General features: G+C 39.1%; 1 protein-coding gene and 1 non-coding gene across 4 annotated transcripts; one reads left to right on the top strand and one right to left on the bottom strand.

The window, feature by feature from the left end:
- Positions 1-385: 385 nt before the first annotated feature.
- LOC107771307 (putative NOT transcription complex subunit VIP2) lies at positions 386-13,574 on the bottom strand. Of its 3 annotated transcripts, XM_016590650.2 has the most exons (14): positions 13,434-13,574; positions 11,196-11,340; positions 5,992-6,100; positions 5,740-5,918; positions 5,028-5,409; positions 4,021-4,227; positions 3,835-3,930; positions 2,996-3,084; positions 2,703-2,885; positions 1,429-1,851; positions 1,299-1,351; positions 1,175-1,216; positions 837-981; positions 386-718 (listed from the first exon to the last, which is right to left on the bottom strand). In XM_016590650.2, exons 2-14 carry the CDS (start codon positions 11,211-11,213, stop codon positions 659-661), a joined length of 1,986 nt encoding a protein of 661 aa, XP_016446136.1. In that variant the 5' UTR covers positions 11,214-11,340; positions 13,434-13,574; the 3' UTR covers positions 386-658. The 3 variants fall into 3 exon arrangements, 2 of the variants coding, with proteins under 2 accessions (XP_016446136.1, XP_016446137.1); XR_012695031.1 differs by lacking the exon at positions 1,299-1,351 and having other exon boundaries at positions 1,175-1,235; positions 1,400-1,851; positions 13,434-13,573; XM_016590651.2 differs by lacking the exon at positions 11,196-11,340 and having other exon boundaries at positions 13,434-13,572.
- LOC142164499 (small nucleolar RNA snoR35) lies at positions 5,992-6,072 on the top strand. Its single transcript, XR_012695265.1, has one exon. It is a non-coding gene; the product is annotated as a small nucleolar RNA snoR35 (small nucleolar RNA).
- Positions 13,575-14,043: the final 469 nt, after the last annotated feature.

Below are 14,043 nucleotides of genomic sequence, written 5' to 3'. Positions count from 1 at the left end.
CAGGAAACTCTACATCTCATAGCAATAGAAATGATGATGAAATATTTCATCTTCCACGAGTCCGTTCTGAATTCACACTTTGCTGATATGGAGCCCTGGGAAAGAATACTTCCTGTATACGGGCACATTTTTGGCCCTTTCTTTAATGAAAGTATTACCTTAATAATAAAAAATTAGTCCTGGGAAATAACTTTTTGACCATGGCCACTGGTAACTTAATTATAGCTTAGCAATAATAGCACTCAAGCACCAGAAATTTTTTCCTAGATGGCGAATGCCAAAAAGAGTTCATAATTAGAACCTGCAGAAAGTCAACTATGCACTCACCTATAATTTTGCTGTTCTTTCTTGTACTGAAATGTCAGTGGCTGAGGAATGAGCCAGCTTTTGCTTGAAATCAATGTCTTTTTTCAATACTCCATTAATATTCTATGAACAGTGTCTTAAAGATGGCATTTCCACCATGAGATTTGGAGAAAACATTTTGTGACTTGCAACATCTAAAAGATACAAGAAGCAAATCACCAATGACTAAGACAACTCTAATGTTAACAATTGCTGTCAACCACTGCATTGAGCAGAAACTACAGGTGAACTACCTGGCTCCTAGAAAAAAGGAATATGTTGAAAATGTACACTTATAAACTGCACCACCAAGTTAGTGTTGAGGCAGAACAGGTCTTTTTTCCAACATTTCATAGTGAAGCACAAAATTATCCTGCATCAAAGTTGCAGACAAATCAGAACATCAGAAACCTTGTAAAAACTGAAGCGCCTTGGCATGTGACGAACACAACTAATAATACGAATTTAACGCTGCGTTATGATATCCATACTTTGCGGATTGTCTCCCATGTGTTTGGATCAAAACAAATGTAAGACCCTCTCTCATATGCATTCGTCTTGACGAGAGGCTCCATGTTGGCAACCCGCATAAACCACAACCGATGTTCTCTGTGATAGAACCAGCCGCGGTTGTACCTGCACATAGAAAATGCAGCCTGCTATTAACCAAAACTTCAACAACGCGCTTAGCACAACACACATCCAGAAAGTCAACTATGCAGCAAGACGAACATCCTAGCATAGCAATACTGACAAAATAGCTCTTGGGTATACAATAGAAGAAAATATGACCTAGAACAACCAAATTAGTAACAATGAGAGAACATACAGTTCATTTGCAGCATATAGCTGTGCTTCATCTTTTGGCATGCTGCAAAAAACAACAGATCCTGTTATTATTGCATTGGAATTTTACAATCAAGGAACATCGGCTAGATCACCAAAAGACTTGCCTGTAAAAAATGTAGAACAAAGTATCTAGCTGAAACTTTGAGAAGTACGCTTGCTGCGGCCAAAATAGAAAATTATTCAATATATAAAATAGGTCAGATACAGATAAACAAGAATGCAAAGGCAGCTCACATTTAAAGGTGGTGGTTGCTTCGCATAATAACATTGGGGTACTGTAAATTCTGGATCCCCCTTAGCAGGCTCATCAGACCATGGGGAACCAAATGTCTTGTACAAATTTTCAGCAGAGTTCAAATTTAATCCAAGTGTTGTTAGATCAATTCCAAGTGCAAGAGAAGTCAAATCCGGATCGCTCATCCGTATTACACTTAGCAAACCAAGCATACCAAACGGGTCAGGAGCAACTTGGGATTGCATGGACTTTAAGCTCTGATCCCTCAATGGCTGACCTAAAGTGGACATTTGCTGCAACCGAAATTGGGATTGACCCTGATGCTGTTGGTACTGCTGGATAAGCTGATCATATGATCCAATCCCAGAAACAGTACCTGAAGAGTTAAGAGGTCGTAACCCAATACCAGGAGGTCCACCACCCTGAATCCATAGGGGAAAAGAATGTTAGTGCCCTTTAAAACTGAATAAATGCAACCTCTATAGCACACACCGGGAATTTAGACTTGACCACTAGCTTGTCCACATCAAAATTATAGTTTCCAATGTAAGTTTTTTCTTTCTTTCACCTGGCAATAAGGAGGGCAGATTTCTGCTATATTGCCGACCAATAGAAACTTGTACCAAAATCAAACCTTGACTGTCAAATCAGCTAGGTCAAGTAGGGAAAGCACTCAGGAAGAAGAACATTCAGCACTGAACCAATCCCGTATCCACACACAAAAAGAAAGAACTAAGAAGATGGAAGGCAAATACGTGTTCAAACAATCTTCTTTGCAAACAAAATCTTTCGTTGGAAACTATGTCGTGCAGAACTACGGGTTTTGACCTTATATACAATAAAGTATAATTCTATGCATCAAACATCGCTGAAAGGCAGAAAAGTTCCACCATAAAGAAGAAGGGGTTCCCAGGGCCAAATCCAAAAATGATAGGATCATTTCTAGTGGGACTGCACTCTGCAGGCACAGCACAGATAAGAAAGGGAAAAGCTAAAACATATTCAGAACAAGGTAGTGGATTGAAGTAGTACATTGTAAATCTGATCGTCAGCAGCAGAGGGTTTGATTCTCGTTATACACGTAGGGAGAAAAAAAAAAATTTGGAAGTAGTCTGAAAAAGTTGGGCTACATAATCTTTTACTTGAGGCAGACAAGATAATAATTTCTCCCAGCGTCCCTCAACCCCAAAGGACTGAAACAAAGGAACTGATAGTTAACCAAAAAAAGAAGGGTTAAAAAAAGGTAAAGCCATAAAAATCAAGAGTAATGCACCTGTTGCTGATAACTGGAGTGCGATGATTGGAAGACATCTGAACCATGTAAACTCAGCAGATCCTGGTTATTTATATTTGAAAAGGAGACACCACTACTACTAACAGATGGAGCATGCAGCTGCTGCTGCGGACGATTCGATGAGTATGTTCCCCCCAAGTTAAAACCAGCAGATCTTCCCATCTGCACCGTTAGATCAAGATGAATACAAGACAGATTCAGCAGGCTGAAGCATTTATTATAAGGATATGATTCTAAAAAATAACCACTGAGTTTCAGAAATCTGAGCTTACTGATAAGTGTTGCTGCTGCATCATCGAAAGGGTATTATCATGGAATTGCTCTTTCTGGTGAGGATCCATAGCATAATCAGCATTCCCACCTTAGCAAACATGAGAGCAATACTATAATTAGACTCCTACCATGGAAGAGAAACGTCCTCCACCCCCTCCACCCCTCATTCTCTATCGCCCCCATTTCTTTCCCTGATGACACCCCCTCCCCAAACTCATTCATACCTTGCAGCAAAGTAGACATATTTACAAATTATATTTTTTCCTGATAATTACATATTTTACAAATTTAGGCAGAAATAACTAACAACAAAGGCCATAAAGCATGGCAAAACCCCTGTTCCTTCCTTCTCAGGAAAAAAAAGATCTATACAGCAAAGACAGAGTACCATAGTGGAGAGGAAGTTTTAGCTTGTGAATTGACAGCCTCTACTGTCATGCTAGAAACTGTTAACTTGCAATTCAACATTAACATTCAAGCGAGGAGAGATAAGGATTAAGTGGAGAGGCTACTCCATTATCTCCTTACCAAGGAGATGTAATCATCCTCCACTTCATGTTGTTTGGTACAACCGAAGGGAAGTAAATAAGACTCCCTTTTAATTCTATCCAATTAAGGAAATAAAAGTCTGACATGGAAGGTTATGAAAACATCCAGTTTTACTTCACCTCCTTTATTACAGAAAGAACAGGGAATGTCTCCTACATGTCCTCTTTTTACTTCCCTAACCTGCCTTTACTTTTCTGATCGCAGCCAAAAGTGTAAAAGCAAACATGTGCAGAATGCTACCACTTGGATCAACCCACTAAGACAGAGCTTTGTGCATGCAGATGAGCACCTTTAAATCCTGGTAAAGCAGGAAAATCTTCATTTTGAATGCTGAATTCCTGATTTTGTTGAACAATAGGACTAAGCCCTTGCTTCCGTAAGGAACCTGAGATTGTCTTTTTATCAGTATTCTAAATGAACTGTATGATAAATGCACTTGCACAGAATATCTTGAAGGAGAAGAAACTCTAAGTACCCAATTGTCCTTGAGGTCCTCCAGCCGAACTAGGCCGGCTGCTTAGCTGAGGGAAATCATTGATATCAAAAGGAGATCCATCATTTGAATTTACATCATTCAACAATCCCATAGAGTTAAAATTGCTAAATGCTTGGACGTGGTTTTGAGACAGTGGGCCACCAGCAGGATAGGAGTTCCCTAACATAGAAAGAACCTGCGGAGAGGCTGAATCCAGATACTACCATTAGCATAAGGAATTCACCAACCTACAAACAGTGGGTGTTACATATATGATACACATAATTAACCTATCTACAAATGACATCTCTACGTGAAATCAATGACAAAAGCTGCAACAGTTTCCAATTTGTTTATTTAGGCACTCAAGTTGAATAAGACCAAAACATAGTTTTTCCATCAAAACTAACACATTTGACAAACAATAAAAACCGTTGTTTGTTCTCCATCCCTCTTGTTTTCCTTCCTTTCCATTGCCTCATCCCTACTATTTTCTTTTTTCCCTTCCAAGCCATAATTCAGAAGTTTAGTCTGATCCACCGACACATTCTTTATCGAGGTAGAAGTTTAGTCTGATCCACCATCTGATGTTTTTGGACTGAAAATAAACTTAGAACCAGTCCCACTCGCAACTCATGTTTGAGACTAGGTAGTTTGATCAAATATATGATGCTTTCTCACCAAGGTTTGCTGTTAGCAAATTTAGCACATAGACAAATCACATTCATTTTTTTACTACATTGGAAAATAACAATAACCTCCAAAACATCAGACAGTGCAGCCGAAAGAAACAAAAGACTGAAACTAGCTAATGCTCTGCCAACTGAAATCTCTTCAATAACATTGAACAGTGAAACAGAGAAATCAAAACAAGAACCCAAGGGAGTTAACAAACTAGAAGGGGGAAACCATCAGTCATTTAAGCTAATTTATGTGCTGAAGAGCAGACAAAACAAGGGAATAACAAACTAAAAGAGGGAAACCATCATCCATTCACGTTAATTTACCTTGCTGAAGAACACCACTCATTAGCCTATTAGGTCCTTGAACATTCAAATTTCCAGAGCCAGAGTTGGCGTTCATATTTAGCCGTGAAGTAAGACCAGCCACAGACAATCCTGCACCAGAGCTAATGCTTCTGCCAATGTTGCCCCCACCAACTATATTTCCAACTGAGTTTGTCATCCTTGGGCCTGCATTTCCCAAAATGGGGGACACCCCAAGCCCTGGCACAGAACTTCGATTACCAATTGCTGCAGAGGTTGGGAGAATTCCAGGGATAGAACCCCCTACACCATTAGTGTTACTGCTATATCCCGGGTTACCAACAACACTCATACCACCTCTACTCGTCATCCCAGAATGACCATGCGAATTGCCTTGGGATATCTGCAATACAAATACTAATAGGCTTTTAAGATATGCAATACAAGGGAATGCCAACCTAGCATACACAGGAGAAGAAAACAAGCCAGAATAGTTTCTGAATGGAGTTAAATAGGTTCTTGAAATGGCTTATAATAATATAATTAGTAGTACATCTCTCGAGCTCTTCTCACCTCCATTTTCAAAAAATCAAGTTAAATCATTTCCAGAGTCAAAATCACACCCCCAATATGTTCAAAGAATTCCTTCTCCAGTTCAGCCATGGTTTCCCAAGTCCAGGAGACAGCTTAGAAGAGAAAATAACAATGAATTCAAAATAAAAGTTACACAAACCTGAGAAAGGGCAGTGGGAAGATTGTTTGGTACAAAACGACCACCAGAAAGATTATTCCCAGATTGCTGGACACCACTGGAGGGCACGTTATTTATTGCCGTGTTTCTTGAACCAAGTGCTCCGTGCATGTTTGGAACGTTGAAACTCCCATGAATGTTATGCAGCCCCTGGATACTTCCTGTGAGGAAGAAGTTTTACCGATAGATCGGCCTAATTATCTGAAAGTAACAAGAATCCAGCAAAAAACTAACCTGAGTGATGATAAAGAGGGGAGGGTGCACCAGATTGAGGAGAGAAAGAGGAAGGAAATGAGCGGCCGGTGTTATCAGGAAGATTTGAAGCTGATCCGTTCAGAGAAGACTACAACCAAGTGGAAGAAAATACATCAAGAGTGAATTACTAAAAATTTGTTTACTTCAGCATACCCTTTCTCAGGCATGAAGAAGTTATCTAAAACCCGATGCCAACCAGGGATCTAATACACCACAGAGAAAAGGTAATCAATCAAATATAGCAGAAGTGGTCCATAAAGCTGCTCAACTTTGATTATTCAACCATAAACTCAAAATTTCAAACTTTAACTGTAGTTTCAAACAATCAAGCAAGACATGAAATTGGGGTTTTTTAAAAAAAAGGTTGCTCATCCAGCAAAGGGAGCTGGTTTCTTTGGAGTGATAAATGCACGACATTCTACGAAAAGGCCAGCCATCTACAAATGGCCAAGAATATACATAAACCAAAGTCACGAAAGGAAGTCCGTTACTGAAATATCATAATACTTAGATGCCAAAAAATCCATCAAAATTTCAATATTTCCAACAGTGCCAGTGTTTAATAAAGCGATCGCTTCGTCACTTTAAGCGAGAAGCGATGCGAAGCGACAGTGCATCGCTTTTCTGAAGCTGAAGCGACGCAGAAGCGAGAAGCGAAAAAGCGATCCCTTCAGTCAAAAGAGGTCATTTGTTTAAAAAAAAAAAAGATTGGGTCTTTTTTTATTATACAAAACATAGACCCCAAAGTGAAGACATTTCATTCTCTTCTTCCATTTCATCGAGCATCGCTGCTGCTGCTGCTAGGGTTCCAGAAGTCCGTCCAAGTAATTTCTTCTTCTTTGGAATGTTGCTGCTTTGCTGATTTTAGTATATAAACTTAATTATTATTATGTTTTTCAGTTTTTTTCTTTTTCTTTGAAATGTTACTGATTTCAGTTATTAAATTAAATTTAATTAAGGTGTTGCTGATTTCAGTTATATTTTCAGTTTATTTCATTATGTTTGTTTTTCTTATATCTTAATAGGGATATATATTGAACTTTTTGATTATTTATATTGTCTCTTTGCAAGGTTTAATTTATGTTTTTTAAGAATTGTGCTTCACTTCAATGAAGCGTGCGCTTCGCTTTTGAAGCAAGGCGAGCCTATGTCGCTTTTTTGCGCTTCTCGCTCTCAAAAACACTAAACAGTACATAACCATTAAAAGAACACCGCATTCAGGAAGTCCATTCATTTGCACAATGCATCAACCTGTTATGGGAATAGCTTCTGTTCAAGGAACAAGTCTTTCCATAACCATTGCTAGGAAATTTCACTAGCTCTGCCGTCAGAAGCCCCATATTGACGACCACGCCTCAAAACTGCTGACAGTTTCAACATAGCAGCAAGAAAGGTGATGATAAAGCGAATGACTCATCAGCAAATCTATCATGCTACCATAAAAATTGGGCGACAATGCTTAATTTCGGAGATACTTGAGGACAATACTTGAGGACAATAGCATGATGCTTCAAAGTTCTTCTACTAGACTGGTGATGTCAGTTCACTCCTTGAATGATAATTGTAGTTTGAATTTCTTGAAAAGCATTTCATTATATTCCAAATCAAGTAATGATCAGCTCGAACGAAGTAGCGACTAAAAAGAGCAAATGTTAACCCAACTAATCTAACAACATAACTAAAATCAAATACTTCACAAAAGGAGGACCTTTAGCCTATGGCAACAGAAATAGATATTCCTTTCGTGCCAAAATTTATACGAAAACCTCTCACTCTAGGATGTTCCAAGTTGTTTTACACTATTGCTTGATCAAAAAAATTGCCAACTCTATTCTACTAAAAATGCATTCTATATAACTTTCACAATATTCAGAAATCAAATTTATTCAACTATTCTACTTTAACCTATGATGTGATTTTACTCTCTTCTCTCTCTCCTCTCTCCTCTCTCCTCTCTCCTCTCTCCTCTCTTCCTCTCCCCCTCTCCTATTCTTTGCAGTTCCCTTCCCTTCTCTCTGCTACACTGCCGCTTCTTTCTTTTCTTGAACGCACAGCGGGTGTTATAGACCTACCACGCCGTGGGTCTCCCTCTTATTCTCTTTCCCCGGCTCTACTCCTCCGGAAGGGTGATAAGGGTCTTTGCATGGATTGCAAGGTTATACCAAGCGAGAACCTCACGACTCAGCATAGGTTATTGGTGATGGACTTAGAGATCGTGATGAAGAAGAAGAGGAGGTCTGTGTATGGTCAGCCTAGGATCAGGTGGGGTGCCTTGACTAATGACAAAGCACAGAAGTTGGGGGGAAGTTGCTGGCTATAGGAGCATGGAAGAGCAGTGGGGACACAAGCCGTATGTGGACCACAACAGTGGAGTATATTAGAGTAGTTGCGAGAGAGGTGTTAGGGGTCTCGAAGGGTTTCTCTGGCGGCCGCAAAGGTGGCTGGTGGTGCAGTGAAGGGGTACACGAGAAAGTGGAGGCCAAGAAAGCGGCGTACTTGAAGCTTATAAAGAGTATGGACAAGGAGGCGAAGAGGATGAACAGGGAGGGGTATAGGAGGGCTAAGAAAAAGGCGAAGTTAGCGGTTACTGCGGCTAAGACTGCGGCTTTTGGGCATTTGTATGAAGAGCTTTGGGCCAAAGGCGAGAACAAGAAGTTATACATGCTAGCCAAGGTGAGGGAGAGGAAGGCCCGTGATCGGGATCAAGTGAAGTGCATCAAAGATGAAGAAGGTAGAGTTTTGATGGAAGAGGTTCAGATTAGGCGAAGGTGGCACACATACTTCCATTAATTCCAAAATGAAAAGGGTGATAGGAACATTATGGTGGGATTTCGGGTATTATAGGCGCATAAGAATAGAGGAGGTCGAGGGGGTTATATGCAAGATGCACAAGGGTAGAGCAACCGGTCCAGACGAAATCTCTGTGGAATTTTGAAAAAATGCGGGTAGGGCAGGTTTGGAGTAGCTCACTAGTTTGTTCAACGTCATTTTTAGGACGAAGAAGATGCCCGAAGAATAGAGGTGGGGTACGATGATTCCGTTGTATAAGAACAAGGGTGATATCCAAAGTTGCAATAATTATAGGGGGATTAAGCTGCTTAGTCATATGATGAAAGTTTGGGTGAGTGGTTGAAGCGAGGGTAATGAGCAGTGTGTCCATTTCTGATAACCAGTTCGGTTTCATGCTGGGGCGTTCGACTATGGAAGCCATTCAACGTGTGAAGAGATTGGTGGAGCGGTATAGGGAGATGAAAAAGGATTTGCATATGGTGTTCATTTGACCTAGAAAAAACTTATGACAAAGTCCCGAGAGAGGTGCTTTGGAGATGTTTGGAGGCTAAGGGGGTCCCAGTAGCCTATATTAGGGTGATTAAGGACATGTATGATGGAACCAAAACTCGGGTTAGGATAACGGGAGGAGACTCGGAACACTTTCCGGTTGTGATGGGGTTGCACCAGGGATCAGCTCTTAGCCCATTTTTATTTTCCTTGGCGATGGACGCATTGACGCGACACATTCAAGGAGAGGTGTCATGGTGTATGTTATTTGCTTATGACATTGTTCTTATTGACGAGACACGGGATGGTGTTAACGAGAGGCTGGAGGTCTGGAGGCAGACCCTTGAGTCTAAGGGTTTCAAGTTGAACAGGACCAAGACGGAATACTTGGAGTGTACGTTACCTAGGAAGCTGATATGGAGGTGAGGCTTGATACACAAGTCATCCCGAAGAGAGTTAGTTTCAAGTACCTTGGATCTATAATCAAGGTAATGGGGAGATTGATGAGGAAGTCACGCACCGTATCGGAGCAGGATGGATGAAGTGGAGGCTCGCTTCCGGTGTCTTGTGTGATAAGAATGTGCCGCTGAGACTTAAAGGCAAGTTCTACAAGGTTGTAGTTAGACCGACAATGTTGTATGGAGCAGAGCGTTGGCCTGTTAAGAATCCTCATGTCCAAAAGATAAAAGTAACTGAGATGAGGATGTTAAGGTGTATGTGTGGGCATACCGGGTTGGATAAGATTAGGAATGAAGTTATTCGGAATAAGGTGGGAGTAGCCCCTGTGGAGGATAAGATGCAGGAAGCGAGGTTGAGATGGTTCGGGCATGTCAAGCAGAGAAGTATAGAAGCCCCAGTCAGAAGGTGCGAGAGGTTAGCCTCAGTGGGTAATGGGTATTAAGAGGGGTAGAGGTAAGCTTAAGAAGTCTTGGGGAGAGGTTATTAGGCGGGACATGGCGCAGCTGGAGCTGACTGAGGACATTGCCCTATACAGGAGGATTTGGATGTCGAAAATTAGGGTAGAAGGCTAGTAGGTAGTCGAGCGTTTCTCTTTGTTTTACTCAGTTCACTAGCATTAGTGTTAGTATGATATCCTTCTATTCATTGGCTTTTACTACCTAGAGTTTAGTTGTTTTCTTGGCTTCGGTCTTTTTTATCTTGTTGTTATTTCTACTTGTTGACATCCGTTCTCCAGCCGAAGGTCTATCGGAAACAGACTCCCTGCCCTTCCAGGGTAGGGGTAAGGCTGCGTACATCTTACCCTCCCCAGACCCCACTTGTGTGAAATTACTGGGTTTGTTGTTGTTGTTGTTGATATTAACTTTTCAAAACATTAATTAGTCCTATTGTTCCATTACACTCTTTCCCTTTTAGTCTGTTCTAAGTAACTGAGACCTTTCTAAATTTGGAAACTCCCTTTTAGTCTGTTCTAAGTAACTGAGACCTTTCTAAATTTGGAAACTCTAACTTTAAACTTCCTACTATTATACACTTAATGACATGCTCCTATATCCATAGAATTGTCATGGCATGTTTAAAACCACAGGTTACCAAGTGTACTATTAGTATGTGTGAAAAGTCTTTCTTTCTTCTTTACACTACAAATAATATAATTGATCAATCAAATTAACAGCCTAAACTCCTTGTCCAGTCAAAACTGTAACATAAAATGGATGGCAAGAGTAATTGGAAATCCAAGAGAGGAGGTCAAAACCAGATTTTATCAGCATTAACCTACTTCTTGTATAAAAATTAGCACCAACTCTTCTTCCAAGAGTAACAAGGTGACCAGAAAAGGGGCTAATTGAGAAGAAAACTTTTTCGCCTAACAAAAAAAGCAATGAATACAAGAACATAACTCAAATATCAAAATACGAATAAATGTTGTAAAGAAAGATGAATACATTGAGTAACCCTGACATTGCAGAAATGTCAAGAGGTCATGCAGAAAAATTTTCCTGGTTGTACAGCAGCTTCCCTTATCCTTTTCTTCAGAAAGGTTATGGGAGAAAATATTGGAAGCCTTTCCAATGAGTAAATACCTAGTATCTGAAAAGGAATGCGATTGGAATAACCAGTCAAAAAGTATTATCAATCTCTAGGATAAAATTGAACGAGAAAAGAAAGAAGATGACATCAGAAAGTAATCAAAACAAAAAACAAATCCTTGAGACATGCTGAGACAGCCACTGAGCATAAAATACAATTTCTGAACAAGCATAACATATGACCCAGTGAAAGCCAGTTTTTAGAAACAAATTCAAAAAGAGCTTGCATCATCGGTTCACAATGTCAGCAAAAAATTCAGAAAGGCATGCAAACCATCATGTTCATGTTTCTATCATGCAGCTTGGAGGTCCAAAATTCAAAATCTATTCAATGAAAGTCTTTCCTTAGTCGGAAAGTTTACTTTGCATCTGAATTTGTAGCAGTGTTATCAAAGGCGAAAAGCGCAAAAAAACTCTAAGGTCCATTGGGGTTTTAAGTGCAAAGCGCAAATAAAACGTGGGCTTTAATGAAAAAAAGCGCAACGGAAGAAAAAGTAAAAAATATGCATGTAATCCACGACTAATCATTATAAGCATGAATAACAAATATATGGACAACGAAATTGAACAAAAATTCACAATAAAGTGAAATATCAATTGTTTAAGGTCGCCTTTTCAGGATTACACTCATTAGCAAGGAAAAGTATGACTTAGAGATTTGATGCGACACTAAAACGCCCACAAAGCAAGGCGAAGCGGTCAACGTATTTTGAGCCTCGCTTCAGGGCTTAAGCGCGCTTTAAGTGTGCCTTTGACAACACTGATTTGTAGGGTAGCAAGCTCCCCAATGGATTAATGGAGAAGCGTGCAAACTAACGCAATCACCCTCCATCATATAAAAACCAAGCACCAATTCAACGATGAAAAGATTTTAAGAAGTTTCCTTACATGCAACAAACCACTCAATATGCAAATTAACAACTTCTGCATACACATCATAAGAACTAAGAACACTTACTCTCTCCCACCGTTTTTAAAAGAGAAAAGCGCAAAAAGAACGATGACATTCTTGGGGCTTGAAATAAAAAGAAGAAGTAAGCGCACGCTTCTTTAGAGTGAAGCACACAATTTATGGAAAACCAAAAGTACCATACATATATGAATTTAGCGCTATAATAATCAAATCCCAATTAAAATAACTTCTTTCAAGATCGGATATAAAATAATGTCGATGTCAATTCAACTCCTAATTTTATAACTGATATTAATTAAACTCCTTAAAGTTGAGATTCCAATCAGCGACCATTTCTCACCGGGATCACTTTGCGCGTCATCATCTAAAGCACGCACTTAGCTTAAGCATGAAGCGTGACCCTTTGCTTTGCATCGCTTCGTCACTAAATGTTTATAACACTGCTCTATCCAAATAACTCTCAGACTGTTCCAGAAAAGTAATAATGATAGAAAAATAACTCTCAGACTGCTCGGCATGGAATTTTTTTTATTTATTCTTTTTATAAAGGTTACACACGGCAAGGAATTCACAGCTTTCAACAGGTAATTTCTACATTTCCTTTTTTTTCTTTTGGTCACTGACTACTTAAATTACTTATTACAATGGACTAAAAACAAAGTAGTCTAACCAACAACAATCCAGAGAAGCTAAATTACAAACAAAACAAAAATCACATTTCCACACAGTGGCGGAGCCACATGCCGTCCGAAAATTACACTGTCTAACTCAGTAATATTTTTAAAAATATGTATATATACTATATAATGACACCCCTCTACTTCTTGGTGAGTTTATTTCTTTATATCTTGACTTAGCTTAATAAAAAACCTGGATCCACAGTCGAGCAACAATGAAAGTGAAATTTTTGACATACATACTTCCACAGGCCAGAAAAACAAAAACAAAAAATACAATTCATCCTTCTTCTACAACTAATCCACGCAAAGCGCGAGTAAAACACAATTAAATAAAAAAAAATACAATTCATAGGTAAACTGAAAACAAAAGCCAAGAAAAAAAAAAAGTAACAGTAAATCAGAACCCTAGCATTTTTGCCAGATATACAAAATTGACAGTTACATATACGGATAGATACATATAGATAGATCGATAGAGATAGAAAGAGAAGTAATTATTACCGGAAAAAAAGAGAGAGTGGGAGAACTGCGAGAAAAGAAGGTGCGAGTAGTGATCTTCGATGGCGTGATGATGGAAAGAGAAGAGGGAAAAAAGGAGAAACGGAAAAGAAAAAGGGCCTATAAAAAGATTTTCGAAACCCAAAACCCAAAAGCCCAACAACTGCTATAGCCTATAGATTTTGTATTGGCAATCCATTAAAATGTCACTAATAACATTCAATAAACCAACAAAAATTACTAATGAATCATCATAAAAATATTTATTCTTCCTATTTTATGTTGCTCTATTACTATTCTGTCCAATATTACACAAATCTGTCACACATTGTAAGCTTTAATTACAAAAAAGGTACGTTCAAAGTCTAATTATTTTCTTGTTTACTTATTCATGCGCCTAAGGCGGCATGTAAGCAAAATGTGCACGGTAAATAAAAAATTATTAGAAAAAAAAAAAATAAAGACCGTGGTTCATAGGGACCCCAAGAAAAGGGGATAGAGAGTGTGAAACTGGATTTTCAAGCATAAAATAATTTTTATGACATCCTAGTAAAGGTAATGAATTATTAAAATCCAATCGAAGTATCAAACGTCATATTACGAGACACCCAAC

The sequence above is a fragment of the Nicotiana tabacum genome, chromosome 9 (genome assembly GCF_000715075.1).
Source record: "Nicotiana tabacum cultivar K326 chromosome 9, ASM71507v2, whole genome shotgun sequence".
NCBI classification, from domain to species: domain Eukaryota; kingdom Viridiplantae; phylum Streptophyta; class Magnoliopsida; order Solanales; family Solanaceae; genus Nicotiana; species Nicotiana tabacum.
The sequence above is the reverse complement of the archived record's forward strand: the minus strand, read 5'-3'. Positions and strand labels throughout refer to the sequence as shown.

What these genes read in the sequence shown, in the direction of transcription:
- LOC107771307 (XM_016590650.2), bottom strand. An exon ending in AGCAACCACCACCTTTAAAT is followed by an intron (nt 1,352 to 1,428) that starts GTGAGCTGCCTT and finishes TTTTGGCCGCAG; the next exon opens with CAAGCGTACTTCTCAAAGTT. An exon ending in CTATATGCTGCAAATGAACT is followed by an intron (nt 982 to 1,174) that starts GTATGTTCTCTC and finishes TTCTATGTGCAG; the next exon opens with GTACAACCGCGGCTGGTTCT.